Source organism: Staurois parvus, unplaced genomic scaffold (genome assembly GCF_062004578.1).
Source record: "Staurois parvus isolate SC_StPar_1 unplaced genomic scaffold, SC_StPar_1.0 ptg001066l, whole genome shotgun sequence".
NCBI lineage: Eukaryota > Metazoa > Chordata > Amphibia > Anura > Ranidae > Staurois > Staurois parvus.
In genome coordinates, this window is record NW_028318862.1 from 1585768 (window position 1) to 1602784 (window position 17017).

General features: G+C 40.4%; 1 protein-coding gene across 2 annotated transcripts; it reads left to right on the forward strand.

Moving 5' to 3' along the window:
• The first annotated feature begins 380 nt into the window (after positions 1–380).
• Positions 381–16337, forward strand: LOC149440595 (uncharacterized). 2 transcript variants are annotated; one of them, XM_089658385.1, is made up of 5 exons: positions 381–641; positions 7025–7235; positions 9432–9487; positions 12548–12589; positions 12644–16337. In XM_089658385.1, the coding sequence occupies exons 1-5, from the start codon at positions 431–433 to the stop codon at positions 12976–12978; spliced, it is 855 nt and encodes a 284-aa protein (XP_089514511.1). In that variant the 5' UTR covers positions 381–430; the 3' UTR covers positions 12979–16337. The 2 variants fall into 2 exon arrangements, with proteins under 2 accessions (XP_089514511.1, XP_089514510.1); XM_089658384.1 differs by having other exon boundaries at positions 387–641; positions 12548–16337.
• Positions 16338–17017: the final 680 nt, after the last annotated feature.

Here is a 17017-nt window from a genome sequence, read left to right on the forward strand (position 1 = left end):
ATTGGGAATTTATGCTTAGAGAGTAAGCATGCAGATTATTGCTCAATATTTTTTTGGGGGGAGTGGATTTTTTCTGAGACATAATACTCATACATTTTTGCGGGAGAGGCACAATTTGACATGTTCGCCCTGGGCTCTAATTGACCTTGTCCCCACACTGACTAATGGTATAGGAATGTGTAAATGGAGCTTTTTAATTTTTAACATTTTTTTTACTTTTGGCTGAGCTACATTTACTTGTGTCTTTTTTTTTCAACCTAACTCTGTAAACTATGCAAAAAAGAATTTGTAGTGACATTTAAAGCTGATTTGTGGTATGGGAAAATACATTACGCCCAGCACAAGGTAGTAGATCCAAATTAATAGTCTTGACTTGTCTTGGTCCTGCCTTTGTCATTTGCATCTCTATACCAACTGGCTATAAAAGAGGATGAGAAAGGAGAAAACCCAGATGCTGATGACCATCCATTCAAGTCACAGAATGTCACTCATAAGATCCTCCGTTCTTCTGCTTCTCTGTGCCATTGTCACATTGGCTAATGCACAGTCTGTCTGCTTAGGGTTAGGTGATGCTACTAAAACCAGCACTAACTATACACTGACCGCCCCAACAAGTGTTACCAATGGCACTGTCTACCAAGGTGAGTGAAATTTTATAAATTGTACTTTCTTTAGATCTTACATTAGCAAACCACATTAATACATTTAAAAAAAACGACTACAGAATTTGGCAGTTAAAGTGGAACTAAATCTCATTTGAGAGCCACAAACTGAAAACGCTATTTAATTTATTTTTAATAATCAGAGTATAATTCACCTTCTATCCATGTCTCCGTTATTTATCTTGTTGAGAAACCACTTGGAAAGCATCCCTCTAGCATTTCTAGCCAAGTCCATCTTGAGTAAGGGCAGATGATTCATGTAGTATTTACTTCCTGGAATCCTTCTTGCTTTTTGCCCAGGCATGCAGGCAGGAGGGTGTGCTTAGGTGAGAAAGCCCCTCTCCAGCTGAAAGAAAAAATAAAGAAGACTCCTGGGATGTATGAGATCATTTTGACCTAGGCCAGAAACTAGGAAGCAATTGAAGAAATGTTAAAAATAAAAGTTTAAAACTGGTAATTATAATATACCTTCCTATTAATTTGCTAATGTTGGCAGCATGAGGTTTCAACGTAGTTAATGTTGACTGAGGGAGTTTAGTTCCACAATAAACAAAACTTGTACTGAAATAAGTGTAATGGGGTTGATTTACTAAAACTGGAGAGTGCAAAATCTGGTGCAGTTCTGCAAAGAAACCAATCAGCTTTCAGGTTATTTTTTGTTTGATTTTTTTGTGTCAAAGCTTAATTGAACAAGCTAAAGTTAGAAGCTGATTGGCTACCATGCAGAGCTGCACCAGCACTCTTCAGTTTTAGTAAATCAACCCCAATGACTGCCATTGGTGACATCCCCCTAAAAATGTCAGTTGTTTGGCTGTGTCTGCCTAAGTAATGGGTCACTAGTCTGGATTACTTACAAAGTCAGAACAAACCCTGCATACCTGGTGTTGGTCAGTGACTCAACCTTTTAAAGCCATGACAGCCATAATACGCATTTTTTGAGATAAATCAACAATAACATTTGTATATTTTCTTTTACTATAGGTTTCATTTAAAGCTTTGAAAATAACATTGTGTCTGAACTTTTCTGATATTGATTTAAAACGTTGCGTAGATAATGCCTATGTTCATTTTGTTGGGTGGTGAGGAGTGATGCAATGAACTGTTTACTTTTTTTTAGCTTTATATATAGTGCACAAAGTTAAGCCACCCTTAGACTAAGCGATTTTCTTTCACTCTCAAATAAAAAATTGCTCGATTCCCCCATCAACACAGTCAGTGTTAATGGGGGAATCCCTCCTGTGGGAGGGACGGGGGAGATGCCTTCTCATAGTGATTACTGCTAGCGGCTATAATAGCCAATAGTAATAATAATATGTAAAATCCAACAGGCTGGTTGAAGCAAAGTTGATCGATTGAACTTGGGTACATTCAGCCTCCCCATACATGATTCGAAACTCAGCCAGTCCCTCCTGAACTGGCCCAGATTCGAACTGTTTATGGCCGGCTACACACTGCATCCAAATCCCCGCTGCAGCTTGCAGATAATGTCTGCTGTTAATTTTGTTGGGCAGTGAGGGGCGATGCAATGCAATGAACTGTTTACTTTTTTTTTAACTTTATATATAGTATTCAAAGTTAAGCCAGCCATAGATGAAGCAATTTTCTTTCATACTCAAATAGAAAATCGCTTGATTCCCCCATCAACACAGTTGGGAATCCACTGGAGCCATTGTGTTCCCCTGGCAAGGGGGGACAGGGGAGCCACTCCCACACAGTGATTAGTGCTAGCAGATATAATAGCCGCTAGTAATAATCGCATGTAAAATCCACCAGGCTGGTTGTACCAAAGTTGATCGATTGATCAATTTGGGTACATTCAGCCTGCCCATGTACAGTTCGAATCTCGGCCAGTTACTCCTGAACTGGCCCAGATTTGAATTGTCTATGGCTGGCTATACACTCCATCCAAATCCCTGATGCAACACAGTGACCTTCGGTGCCTTCTGATACACTGCTGTGAATTTTTCACACCATATCACGTGTCACACCAATTTTAATGGCTCAGTTCACCTTTAAAATAAAAAAAAGTACACCTTTTGGCAGGTAAAAAAATGTGCATTTATAATTTTTTTTGTAGCAGCCTGTAATGATCAGCAAATTGAAAGTGAAATGCAGGGCTCCTGCAGACTGTCAGTGTAAGCTGTCTGCCTGTACAAGGCAAGCAGTTACTGAATGGCAGAAAGGATCAATGGCTTACAAGAGCGCTCACCAGCTCCCTCGTAGTCCATCGAGAACTAGCTGGAAAGTCATGCACACAAAGATTTTTTCGTTCCACTCAAAGTGGTAATAAATTCCTCTATCCACGATAAAAGTGGATGGACAGATCTCTTGTTGCAACTATTGTATTCTAATATCCAGTGCCACTAGGTGTCAAAATACCCAAACAATGCCTGCATCTGATTGGATGCAGGTGCTGTTTAGCAGACAATTTTCCACCTGAATCCTTATCAATTTTTCATTTGAATGATGTCTGGTAGGACAGTGCCAACAGGGCCATTGAGAGAATTTCAGCCATAGTAGTCCAGTAAATGTCCCTTAATGTAAGCAAGGGCAAATGTAAAATTGAGTCCTTTAATAAGAAGTTGATGTAGTAAAAAATGTGCAAATCTCAAAGCACCAAAATGCCCCTTGAGCTACTTAGCTCCTTTTGTTGCATGTAGGACAGCTGATTGATATCAATGGGCTGCCCTATGTGTATTGCGAACAAAAAAGTACAATAAAAATGCACTGCGCTGTGTAAATGAGGCCAGAAAGTGAAATGAATGTGTATACACTCTTCCCTATGTAACGGGAAACCACCTGAACTTTCCATTCAATTTTTATCAAATCAGACAGGCCCTTGCACTACATAGTTATTGTAGATCTAATGAAAATTGGATTGTACAATGTAGGGCCACCTTAATGAAGGAGTAGAAAAGTGAGTGGAAATAAAAAAGAGGTGGTATAGTAAAGGGGGAGGTGTGGCCCACCGAAGTAAAACTTACCCTATTCTGTGCACAGTAAGGCAGTGCATGATGGGATATAAGATTCCTGGAGTATCACATGATGCCACAGTGTCTTATATAGTAGTCAATTGAAAGGTCTGATATTTTTATTTGAGTCTTGAACGCATATTTGGTGGCTATTAAATTAGAAAAACATATATTATCACAAAATCCAAGTATGCATGCTGCACTATAATGTATGTGAAGAATAAAGGGAAAAAAGAGTGTGCACAGATTCAAATAACTCCACAGCATACACTGCATACAGTAGAGTACATATAGTAGTACAGTATGTGTCTAAATCCCTGTCATGTTTTTATTACTTATATGATGGAGTAGATGTAAAGAAAAGGTAAAGGAAAAGGACTGGTGCTCTTACCCTCTCACCCTTTACCTCTTACCATGACCGGTGGGCGGCCCGGCTTTCTACTATCAATAATTCCCTCCCACGCATGCGTCCATCAGCCCCATAATGTAGCTGCACTGGATCCTAATGTGCTGCTGCTGCTGCCATGGAGACAGAAATGCTGGATCGGCACTATCAATAGCAGGGGCAAGGCAGCAAGAAGAAGCTGGGAACCCCCATGGTGGCAGAACACAAGGGCCCAGTCACAAGTGCAACCTTTGCGATCTTGGTTGTTCTGCCACTGATTTCGACCCTTGTATGTAGTTCCTTTGGTGTGCTGGTGACACATATCTTGCTTTCTGCCACATTGGGGAGCCCTAAGATGGCAGGAAGGGAGAAAACTGCAGAACATGTGAAAGGGTCCCACTGCGGGACCATAATAAAGGGCCCTGCAATGGGAGTATAGGCCCCAGGCCCAGAGAGAAGAGCCCTAGGCTCAGTTGGAAGGACCCCAACTTCAGAGGAAAGGACCTGGGACCAGATGAAAAAACACTGGGACCAATAGAAAAGGCCCAGGGAATAATGTAAAGGGAAGGTGTCAGGGGGGCCCTTTATGGTTTCTTGCACCAGGGCCCTGAAGGTGCTAGTTAAAGCTCTGGCTTGCCGCATGATGACTTATCTTGTACCGAGGATAGGATTTGAATGGGTAGACCTGTGAGTTAACTATGTATAATCCATGCAGTATTCATTCAGATCAGTATTCATTTGCATAGTTAACCACCTCCCGTCCGGCCGTTGTATATAATGGCCGGACGGTGGCAGTGCAGGGGTGGGTGGCAGTATATATATGGCCTTTCCGCCCCCTGCTTGTGTGCGCACCCTGGGAGCGCGCAGCACCGTGATCCGGTGTGGAACACCAATCGTCGTACGGGACCTCTTTGCGAGTTCCCGATCATGTGATCACTGATTGGCCAATCAGTGATCACATGCAGAGTAGTAAGCAAGATGTCACTTCTGACATCATTGCTTACTATGTGTGAAATCTGTGAATGATCACAGAGGTCACATGGTACAAGGCTATTCTCAAGGCTTGTACCATGTGACAAGCTGTGACCAATCACAGCTCACACAGTACTTCTTAATGGCTGCAAGAATGCAGCCAGAGAGAAGGAGAAATGATTGCTCTTGCAGCCTTTATGGGTGTAAAAGCAATCAGTGTAAAAAAAAAAAAAACGTCATCACCCCCACAAGTAGTACAGTATCACCATGGTGACACTGTACTGCTAGGGTGACAGTATGTAAAAAAAAACATAAATAATAAGCTCAAAAGAGCAGGGCCCTTGAATCCCTGTTTGTTTTGTTACTGTATTGTCTCATGTTCTGTCCCCCACTATAATGTACAGTGCTGAGCAAACCTTTTAGCGCTATATAAATACTGTATAATAATAATAATGATATTAAAAAATAAAAATGTAAAAAAAAAATTATAATTTTTAGTTATAAATTAATTTGGGTTATATTTTTTTTACTAAAAAGATAACTGAATACATTTTGGCCAATATTTATGATGAAATATTATTTATTTGCAAAATTTGACAAGAAAAACACTTTTTTTCAAAATGTTTGGACTTTTTCATTTATATAGCAAAAAAAATTAAAATCCCAGTGGTGAATAAATACCACCAAAATAAAGCTTTATCTGTCTCAAAAAAATGCCAAAAATTTCATATGGGTACAGTGTTGCATGACCACACAATTTTCATTCAAAGTGTGATAGCACTGAAAGCTGAAAATTGGCCTGGACAGGAAGGGGGTGAAAATGTCCGGACTTGAAGTGGTTAAAATGATTTACAAGTCAGAGAAAATGTTGGAGAAATTATGATGGGGGAGAGCACACAATCCAAAGTATTCAATGAGAGAGAAAAGGACCTAACTCTGATAAGCAGCAATCTTCCCCCAAGAGACGTGATACATGTATAGTAAAAAGGCAGGGCGGAAATTAGAAAAGGCTATTAACCTCCTTGGCGGTATGATTCTTTCCGATTTTTGGTGCTGAAAGCGGTACCATTATTTTGCTTGGAAATATGTAGTTTTTTATTGTAGGCTGTAATTTTTCACTGAAATCTGTACGAACAAGAGTCTATTAAACATCCCAGGTATGATAAAATTTGAAACACGAAATCATAAATTATAATTTAATAAATAATCATAAAAAATAATAATATAATAATAATAAATTTAATTCAATAATATAATCAAACCAAAATCAAACCCAAAACACTGAAATTTGAAATACAGAGGCAAATTCGCACATCGCTGAGCAAAGTCGCAAAATCGTTTTCAGTGTCTGATGACGAATTTCCCCACAAATCATTATCACTCAATTCTGCAAGTGGTTCTGATTTACTATCGCTGTTCTCTAGCTGCTCTAAAACCGCTTTTAACGTAAAGGGACGCTTTTAGGACGCCATGGACTTTTCTCAGTTTCCAGGCAGAAAGAACATTCAAAATGCAGGCAGGGCACAGGACAAAGCAGTAGGGACAAAATATATGTGAAATGCATTGAAACAGCAATGACAGCAAAAATTACATTTTTTAAAAATTTCCGCCGGTTCCGGCGCCCGTACGTCCCGACGTCACAGGGACCGGAACACAGAAGCCGGATGCCGCCAATGGCCGGAGGAGATGGCCGGGGACGCTGCAGGGGACACATCGCGGGAGCGAAGGACAAGGTAAGTGCTGCAGGGACCCCCAGAGCAGCGCCGCATGGTAAGCCCGAGTGTAGCTCGGGGTTACCGCTTTTGGTATAGAAATTTTACCCCGAGCTACACTCGGGATTACCGCTAAGGAGGTTAAAACTGAAATTGGAATTTGCACAAATCTTTCAGATACACATGTATGATCAAATATGTGTGACTGGTCCACATCTGACATCGGAGCCTGGCTGATGACAAAATCAAATAATCTGTTTCATATATTATAACATAGATCTAAATCTGACTAAGAATGTTTTCTTTGTGTTTCATCCACAGTAAACTTTACAACAACTAACAGCACAAGTGGCAGTGTGCACATACAAGTTTTATCAAGCAATACCCCTGTGGGCACCTGGTCATTAAAACCAACTGGATTTGAAGATTGTTCTGGAGGAGGCATTTGGGGCAATTTTACAGCTAGCAACACCTCGTTTATAGCAAATTGGACATCACCAGCAACGCTAAACGCTACTTCCGTTATATTTAAGTAAGTTATCTATATTAATTGTGGAGTTTCCTACAAAGAATACAGTTTGTATAGTTCATAAGTCATACTATAGTGAGCTACATTTGGATGTGCTCACTACACTTTGCACATTAATATTGATCTATTTAGAGGTACTTTTCTACTGTCATGTTGTGGCAGCCTGGCTATGCGCACTGCTAGTTCATGTTGAAGATGTCAGAGAGGAGGTTCATACAGAACTTCAAAGACCTTCCCAAATGCTAGTTTTAGCAAAACCCTATTTACATAGTTACATAGTTAATCTGCTTAAAAAAAGACAAATGTCCATCCAGTTCAACCAACTTCATTAAATTAATTAACTTTATTAAATTCAACCAATTTAATTCCTTTGTAATATGCAAAGAAAACTCCCCCATCCATCCATGTCTCTATGCTTTATTTGTTGAGAAATCACTTTGGAAAACACCCCCCCCCCCCCCCAGCATTTCTAGCTGTGGCCATCTTGAGAAAGGGCAAATGATTCATGTAGCATTTACTTCTCGGAATCCATCTGCCCTTATCTCAGGCATGCATGCAGGAGGATGTGCCGAGCTGAGAAAGCCTCTGCTTCCCCCCTGAAGACTTCCGGGATGTATCACATCATTTTCCTAGGAAGTAACTGAAGACAGGTACAAAAAATAAAAAAAAAACCCAAAACGCTTGAAGCAAGTAAGTATAATATACCTTCCTATTTACTAATGCTAGTGGTAAAAGGATAAAAAATAGTCAATGTTGATTGAGAGAGTGAAGTTCCACTTAAAAAACAAAAACTGCTCTATCGAGCCTAAAAAGAGATTCTGGAAAGATGCCACAACAAATATTTTTAATATAGATTGAAGGCAGGGGTGGACTGACAACTCATGGGGCCCCCCCCAGGCAATAGGGGATCATGGGGCCCCTGTGTCCTTGCCCAAACTCAAAAAAGCTTATGAAAAAGGTACCAGGGGCGTCTCATGGGGCCCCCTACCAATCCTGGGCCCTCGGGCAGTGCCCGAGTTTCCAAATGGTCAGTCCGCCCCTGATTGAAGGTTCAGTAACATGAGAGAATATAACTGCACCATTTTACTGAAACAAAGAATAATGTTGGTATTGTAGGTCACATGTAGGATGGCTACCCAATAGTGGGCCCTTTCTTTGATGAACTAAATCCTGATATCCTTGCATAAGCATTTAAGTGTAGCTCTACCCCCGTAGGAGCCACTGATTAGGATGGGTCCTCTGTTTTTTGTCTCAACCTTTTCCAACAAATCCTCCTTATCACGGAGGGGCAATTCTTTATGATGTTCTTCTGCTGCCTATTGTTAGGTCCCTTTAAGAACATTGGTGCACGTAACAACAGTCCCAGCTAGCCTGCATGCAGTATAGGTATTGTATAGGTATAGTATAGTCTTGGTACAGGTGCTAGATAGCTGTGGTTCAGATGCGGTAAAGGTTTGGCATAATGAATTATAGGGTTGGTATAGGTGCAGTCTAGGTTTGTAATAACTGCAGTATAGAGTGCAGTATGGATGGAGTACACTTTGGGTGCCCTGCTCTCAGTGGCTCAGCCCCTGCAAGCAGTATCAGCAATGGACAATTAGCCCTCTTACCAGTCTACAGGATACTGCAGTGACCTCTCAGTGTAGAAGGGGGGATCCTCGTCTCTCCCTCAAAAGCCTCCAGTGATCAGCTGTGGGAAGCAGAGGGTGAGTGGATGCTCCAGTCTCCCTGTGGCAGTGATGCGGACAGTGCTGCACTGCCTCCTGGTTTCTTCACTTGCAGTCTAAGGCTCGGGTCTTCACTAGTATGGTCTCCAGACAGCTTGGCAATAGGGGGATTAAATACGTGCAGCTGTGGTGCACACTACATTATCGCACAAGTGATTTGCTGTGAACAAAGGGATGCTATGCCTATGACAGCAACAAGTGTACACTGCACACATATAAAATATAGACAATATACCTCCCTCAAAAAACCTAGCAGGAACTAAAACAAAAAGGTTATTATGCCCCCACTTAACCCTGTACAAGTTTGAACATTCTCACAAAAATATTACCTTGCACATGGATCTAGCGGGCTCTTGTTGTGAGGAAGCGAGGAAAGAGTAATAGTAAATCAGAGGAAACTGCACTTTTTTCTTACTAAGTAATTGTAATTTGGTTTTACTGACTGTTCCAATAACATATTTTTATCCTGCAGAGCTTCAATCAATGACACATATGGAGCATTTGTAGCAAGCCAAACTGCGTCATTTGGTAAGTTTCCTCTATTAGTTATCCACAATTATATTTGAGGGAATATAAGGTATTAAAAAGGCTTCGGTAGCAAAGAACAATCCCTGGCTTGATGAATATGTGGGATCATGGTGGAAAGATCTTTTACCATATGTCCTTAGCTTTCAACATTAAAAACCCTCCCAGGTTCTGACCCAGGACCTGAGAACAAGGGGATAGGGGCTGCTCTGGGCAAAACCATTGCACACAGTAGGTAAGTATAACATGTTTGATATTAGAAAATAAAAAGCCTTTAATATCACTTTAGCAAATTTTATGCAGAATCTAACTTCACAGGACAGCTTTACAAAAACACTGGGCCTGTCAAGGGCCTAAGGCCTGTCACGCCTACAGAGATGGGTGAGGAAAGATCATCCAATTGGGAGTTTCTGAGACTCTTTACCCTTTAAGTACTAGAGAGAAGTTGCATCTTAAATAAAACCAGTCAGGTTCTCGCTAACCTATACAAAGTATAGAGTGAATACAGTGAGATTTGCCAAAACTCACTCAGAATCTGGTGCAGCTGTGCATGGTAGCCAATCAGCTTCTTACTTCAGTTGGTTCAGTTGAGCTTTGCCAATAAAACCTGGAAGCTGATTGGTTTCTGTATAGAGCTGCACCAGATTTTGCCATCTGCAATTTTGGTAAATAACCCCCATAGTCAGCTTTGTGTGCACCCTGATCCATCTTGAACCCTTACATATATGCATATGACATTGACCTTAGTAGAGTTGGCCGAAAGCAGATCCCAGGTTGGAGATTTCACTAGTACCATAAAGGAATGGGCTCAACTGCACAACTCTGAGTGGAAAAAACCTGCAGTTCTATTACATCTATCTGATATGTGTGTTAGTTTGAAAATGTAAGCAAGAAATGGAATGAATTATGTGACTGCAATCCAAATAATTGAATTAAAGAGGAGCTAAAGCCTTTTAGTCTTTACAGCCAAGGATGATGCCATCTTAGTCTCCGATCTGCAGTTGCCATTGTGTTTCACATGTGATCAGCTATGACATTGGCCATTCGTGACCTTGATTGTTTAGTTGAGAGCTGACATAAGCACACTGGCAACCTTGACGGTTACAACCAGAGGCATGCCTTGAATCTAACTGTTTTGGGAACCATATAACTCCTTGCCCTCCAGAGGATTACCACCCCCCCCCTTCCTGACCAGGCCATTTTTTGCATTACAGAGCTCCGTTACTTTAACTGACAATTGCATGGTCAAGCAACACTGCACCCAAATGAAAGACCGACAATTTTGATAAAAAAACAATACTTTTGTGTTTTTGCTATTAAACAAGTCCAGTAAAAAAATTAAAAAATCAAATTTTGTCATAAATTTTGACCAAAATGTATTCTTCTACATGTCTTTGGTAAAAGAAAATCCCAATACGTGTAAATTAATTGTCTTACGTTAAAGTTATAGCATTTAACAATGGTGGTATACATAGTGGGATTTTATTTAATTTTTACAAGTAATGGTGGCGAACAGTGACTTCTAGTTGGACTGCTGGACTGTTGTGGGAATTCTGACACTGGGGGGAACTGACTTGGTGTCACTGACATCCCCAGTGACACCAATACAGTGATTAGTGCTAATACAAATCACTGACACTGTGCTAATGGCACTGGGCAGGAAGAGGTTAACATGTGGGGTGATCAAAGGGTTAACAGTGTGCTGTTTTACATTGTGTCCTTCACTGTAAGCACACTGCTTTGCATTGCTGTGCTATGCACAGCCATGCAAAGCAGTGTACAGGACCTGATAGGGGAGAGAACTGTATTGTTTACAAACAGTTCTCCCCCCTGTCGGAGATGCTTGTCAAGCACTAGGCGCCAGTGAGGAATCACTGGCTGGTACCCGTTGATTGAATGGCAGTGCGGGTAGAGCACATGCGAGCCTTGCATGTGCCCCCTACCTGAAACTGCAAAATCACATATACAGGTGAAACTCAAAAAATTAGAATATCGTGCAAAAGTTCATTTATTTCAGTAATGCAACTTAAAAGGTGAAACTAATATATGAGATAGACTCATTACATGCAAAGCAAGATAGTTCAAGCTGTGATTTGTCATCATTGTGATGATTATGGCTTACAGCTCATGAAAACCCCAAATCCACAATCTCAGAAAATTAGAATATTACATGCAATCAATAAAACAAGCATTGTACATAGAGCAATATCGGACCTCTGAAAAGTATAAGCATGGATATGTACTCAGTACTTGGTTTGGGCCCCTTTTGCAGTAATTACAGCCTCAATGCGGCGTGGCATGGAAGCTATCAGCCTGTGGCACTGCTGAGGTGTTATGGAAGACCAGGATGCTTCAGTAGCGGCATTACTGAAATAAATGAACTTTTGCAAGATATCCTAATTTTTCTAGTTTCACCTGTATCTGTGATTTTGCAGTTTCAGGTAGAGGCTCCTGTATACGTGATTTTGTGTACCCGTGCTGCCCTGTAGCACTATTTCTGCTATAGGGAGGACAGGAAATGGTTAAATCAATGGCATCAGTTTGGCTTTAATGCCCCATACACACAATGAGAATATCAGATGAATGGTCGTCCATTTTCGATATGAGACTAACATGCAAAAAAAAACGAAGAGGGTGCTAAAGTTAAGAAAATTCTCATACAAAAGAATACAATTTCAGAAGTGGTGCAATGCATTGTATTGTAATGTATTGTATTCTTTCGTTTCCAAGCATGCGCGGTCTTGGTCACTGTTTTTTTTTCAGACGAATACTGTACTGAATAAATGAAAATCGTTCACTCAGTTATCGTACGAGAAACATGTTTGTGCTTGTCCCTTTAGATATTGTCGCATGAACTATTGTGAAAGCTGTGCATTAACTAATCAGATTACCATGCGATCCCTCCAAAAGCCTTTTTTTTGGCATCTGATTTTGTGATCATGTGTACTAGGCATAATTATTTTTTTGTGCTGAAATGTAAAATTTTTAAATATTACTTAATTAAATGTAAGTAATTATAACGCGTGAAGTAACTTCACTTTTTCTCTTTTTCTCCTGCTCTAGCAATTACTAACACAACGAACACAATGACCACAGCGGCTACAGTGACCACAGCGAACACAACGAACACAATGACCACAGCGAACACAACAAACACAATGACCACAGCGACCACAGCGAACACAACGAACACAATGACCACAGCGACCACAGCGAACACAACGAACACAGCGACCACAGGGACCACAGCGAACACAACGAACACAGCGACCTCAGTGAACACAGCAAATACAGCGACCACAGCGAACACAACGAACACAGCGAATACAGCGAACACAGCAACCTCAGTGAACACAGCGACTATAGCGAACACAACAGCCACTACCAAGATTGCTGCAACAAGCGGAGGACCTGCCAATCATCCAGCATCTATGTTTTTTACATTGGTGGAAACACTCTTCTTCCTTGTGATCACCGGCAAATTTCTGTTATAAGTTAGAATTGAAAACAAATCAATGACTTTTATACTATATCCACATGGGCAAACTGAGCTTTACAATCTAAACCACATGAAAGTCCCTGCCTTTTAAGTTGTCCAGCATCTCTACACATGTAACATTTGTGTAACATGCATACAGGTACACAGTGTTAATGAAGCCTATTGGTTGCTAGGGCACAAGCAGCAATTTCTGCCTGGCATCCTTTGTTGCTAGGATGCAGACGGCTATTGCTGCATGATTCTTTGCTAGGACGCTGCTCTTATACATCAATAGAGTACAATTGAGCTGTATGCATGTACACAAATGTTTGTATGCGTAAAGCATAATATACCGTGGATGAAGATTTTTCTACTTTGATTTTACGGATCTAAACGCAGCGCAAGTTTATTGATCTTGACACATGCATGCATGGAGCCATAACAAACCAAACATCTGCATTCAGATCCATAAAGGAAAAAAGAAAAACTGTTTTTGGGAGGTTTTCTTGGGTTTTCTTGCGGCCATGTACCATGAACTCTTACTGATAAATTAAATATTGTATATATTCCCAATTTACCTAAAGAGAGAGCCTGATGTCCCTCTATGTCCAAGAACATTTAGATTTATATTATGTTGATGAAACAAAGGTGAAATCCAATAGTTAGTAAAAACGAAGCCTTGGAATTCCTTCCTACCTGTCAAGGGATTCTGTCTTTTATATAGGTGTTGCAATCAGGGGCGGACTGACAACTCACGGGGCCCCTGGGCAATAGGGGATCATGGGGCCCCTGTGTCCTTGCCCACACTCAAACCACACCCAAAAAAAGCCTATGAAAAGTACTAGGGACATCTCATGGGGCCCCCTACTGACCCCGGGCCCTCAGGCAGTGCCCGAGTTCCCCAATGGTCAGTCTGCCCCTGGTTGCAATACATCTGGTCACCCTGTCCTAGCAATGGCTTGCACCAATCTAAATCTAAAGTTCCTAAGAAACCATCTCTTCCTCTCATTGAACCTGTTGTGAAGTTTATCTCCAAGGACAACAAAAATAATCCCTTGCACTATCTTCATTTATGTCTGGGAACCGGAAATAAAAACAGTTGTAATTACCTGACCCCCTTGCATCCTCCAGTCCTTTGAAGGTCTTGTGGCCACTGAAATGTATGGGAGAAAATGCCGTGGATGCTGGTCTTACAGCTTGGAGGGAGCCTGCAGGAGCGGGGGAATATGGTCAGAAAAAGTGCTTTTTCTGGTATCCTAGTATAAACAAGCATATAACCTTTGCACTGAAGGGGCATCCCCACTGCAAGGGAGGATTCTACTTCTCCCCAAATTTCAGCTAACTCTGACCACAAAATACAAAAGGCATGGAGTGCACTGACATAGAATAGCAATAGACTTCAATGGAGTTAAAGTGCTTGTAAAGCCTTACACTTTTTTTTTTTTTTTTTAACCTAAATGCATTAAGGTAAAAAAAACATATGTGCCTGAGATCCCCCCCAGCCCACCCCTCCCTTTTTACTTACCTGAGCCGTATCATGATACAGCGCTGTGCATGAGATCAGCGTCTCTCTCTGCTCTGCCGCTCCTCACAGGGCAGATCCATAGCAGCGTTTGCCATTGGCTCCTGTTGCTGTCAACCATACTATATGATGAGAAAGTGGAGTGAAGCAGGGCCATGCCTCGCTATCTCTTTCTATGGACGCAGGCAGAGGGGCTCAGAAGTGAGCCAGAAGCAGTGCCCCAATAGGAAACAGCTGGATGAAAAGGAGGAGCCAAAAGTGCTGGTGGGGGACTTGAGGAGAAGAGGATGGGGGCTGCTCTATGCAAAACCATTACAGATAGCTGGTAAGTATGACAAGTTTGTTATTTTAATTACAAAAAAAACAGAAGCTATTTCAATCACTTTAAAAAGCTAATCAAATGCATTCATAAGTATAAAAAAATTAATTGCCTATCTGTGGTCTAGAGGAAGGGATCCCAATGGTCATTCAGATTTTATTCCAGCTGAAATGTGTCTTGGATTGTATTAGCACATCCAAGAGTTTGCAAGCTTCCCTGAGTTGCTTTTTAATCTTGCTAAATCTATATGTAGATCTATTCCATGGATAAAAGGAAGGGGCATCCAAGAGGTGCTGGGACTTTGAATCTGTGCCGGAAAGCTGGATTAGGATTCCTGGCCAGCAGTACCTGCATTACCTTTTTTTTGGTTTAAAATCACATCAAACAGTAAAGCTTTTACTTTGAGTCCACTCAAAGTTCTCCTTTTTAACTGTTGCCCTGATGAAGGGGAAGTTCCTTCGATCCCCGAAACACATTGGCTGTCTTTTAACACAATATCCATTCATGAATTTGGACTCTTTTTTATTCGGTGCTCCTTCCATATATGTCTGTCTTATGGATAAGGCATTGTTTTTTCTCCAACCTCTGAAATGTTCTATAAAGACACCAAGGTCTGTTATTTGAAGACTTCTATATTTACTTGATTCTTTATACCATATGGTAATAGCTATATATTTTTTTATTAACTAGTGGGAAGCTGGATTTTTTATCCGGATATGAACACTGTAAGATTTTACATAGAATATTAAAAAAATTATAATAAACCTGTGCATTTTACATTGTTTTTTTTTTTTAATTTTTAGAAACCTGCTTTCATTGCTTATGCGCAATTTTTAAAATACCACAGAACTAACTTCAAACTAAACTCCAGGCAAACATCAAAACATTAGTTATTACAAAAATTATGAAAATCATTTTAAATGCAATATAAACTAAAGTACATGATTTTGACTTGGTATCAGCCTCTTGCACAAAAGCACTCTGAATGTTTTTTGTCAGCTCAAATGCATTGCAGCACAACTGATTTCCTCTTATACATACCCCTCCCACTTCCAGTCTAAGAAGAGGAGAGCAGAGTGCATTAAGAGATATTACTGCTGTACCTTCATTGTCCAATCACAGGCTGGGGGCAGGCAGTAGACTTTGTTGTATTGCTCAACTGCAGCGGACAAAAGTAAGGTCCTTATCCTGCCACTGTTGTTTGGTATGGCTATGTATATCTCAGAACAGGAGAGACAAACATAACAATCCTTTTACAGATAAAATTGCCCTAACTAATGTATTTGTACAGTACATTAAGCTGTTTGCTCGGCATTCACATGAAATACAAGTTGACTTCATGTTAAAATACTGTTCTTGCTGTGTAAAGAATTTATCATGAACATCATTACTATAACATGTAACAACTCTATTGTTTAAAACTTATTGTGCATTTGCAAAGGGAAGTTAATGTATAAAAACGCATAATATTCTGTAATGTATTATTTTGATTTTAAAAATTGTTTTTTCAGTTTTAATAAAAACTTCAAACACATCTTTGTGTATTTAAACTTTTTTTTGGTTTCTATTAAAAAGATAACAGTTTCTGGGGCAAACCTCTGTGCCCCTGCTGACACATCCTAAGAAAATCTTACTCAATGAACAACCATTGAAATGAAGATGTCTGCCTCGTTCTCCCTTATCAACTTCATAAGCTGAAGAAGAAGCCAAAGTAATGATTTGGCCAGAACATCTTCCCATCTGATATTGACACAAATGTCAAATTAGATATATATTTCAGTTGATTTACTAAAACTGGAGAGTGCAAAATCTGGTGCAGCTCTTCATAGAACAAGTTGAAGTTAGAAGCTGATTGGCTTCCATGCATTGCTGCACCAGATTTTGCACTCTTCAGTTTTAGTAAATCAACCTTGTTTTGGACTTCAACATGGCAGTTCAATGGGGTTTCACGTTTTGATGGAACACATAACAGCCAACTTTGAATATTTTTTTTATTTTGGTGTCTTTGTGACCTATTCATCTGTGCTTTAAATTAACTTGTAAACGTGTTCTGGAATGGGCAATGTTTGGGATATTTCAATGCTGAAAAAGTCTTTTTAGCAAAGATGTGCAATAGAGGATTTTGGATGGTATGACAGCATGCAATACATGATGGAGAGAGGTGTGGAGGGTATGAGAAGTGAGAAGTATGAGTAAGAGAAGTTTGGAGGAACT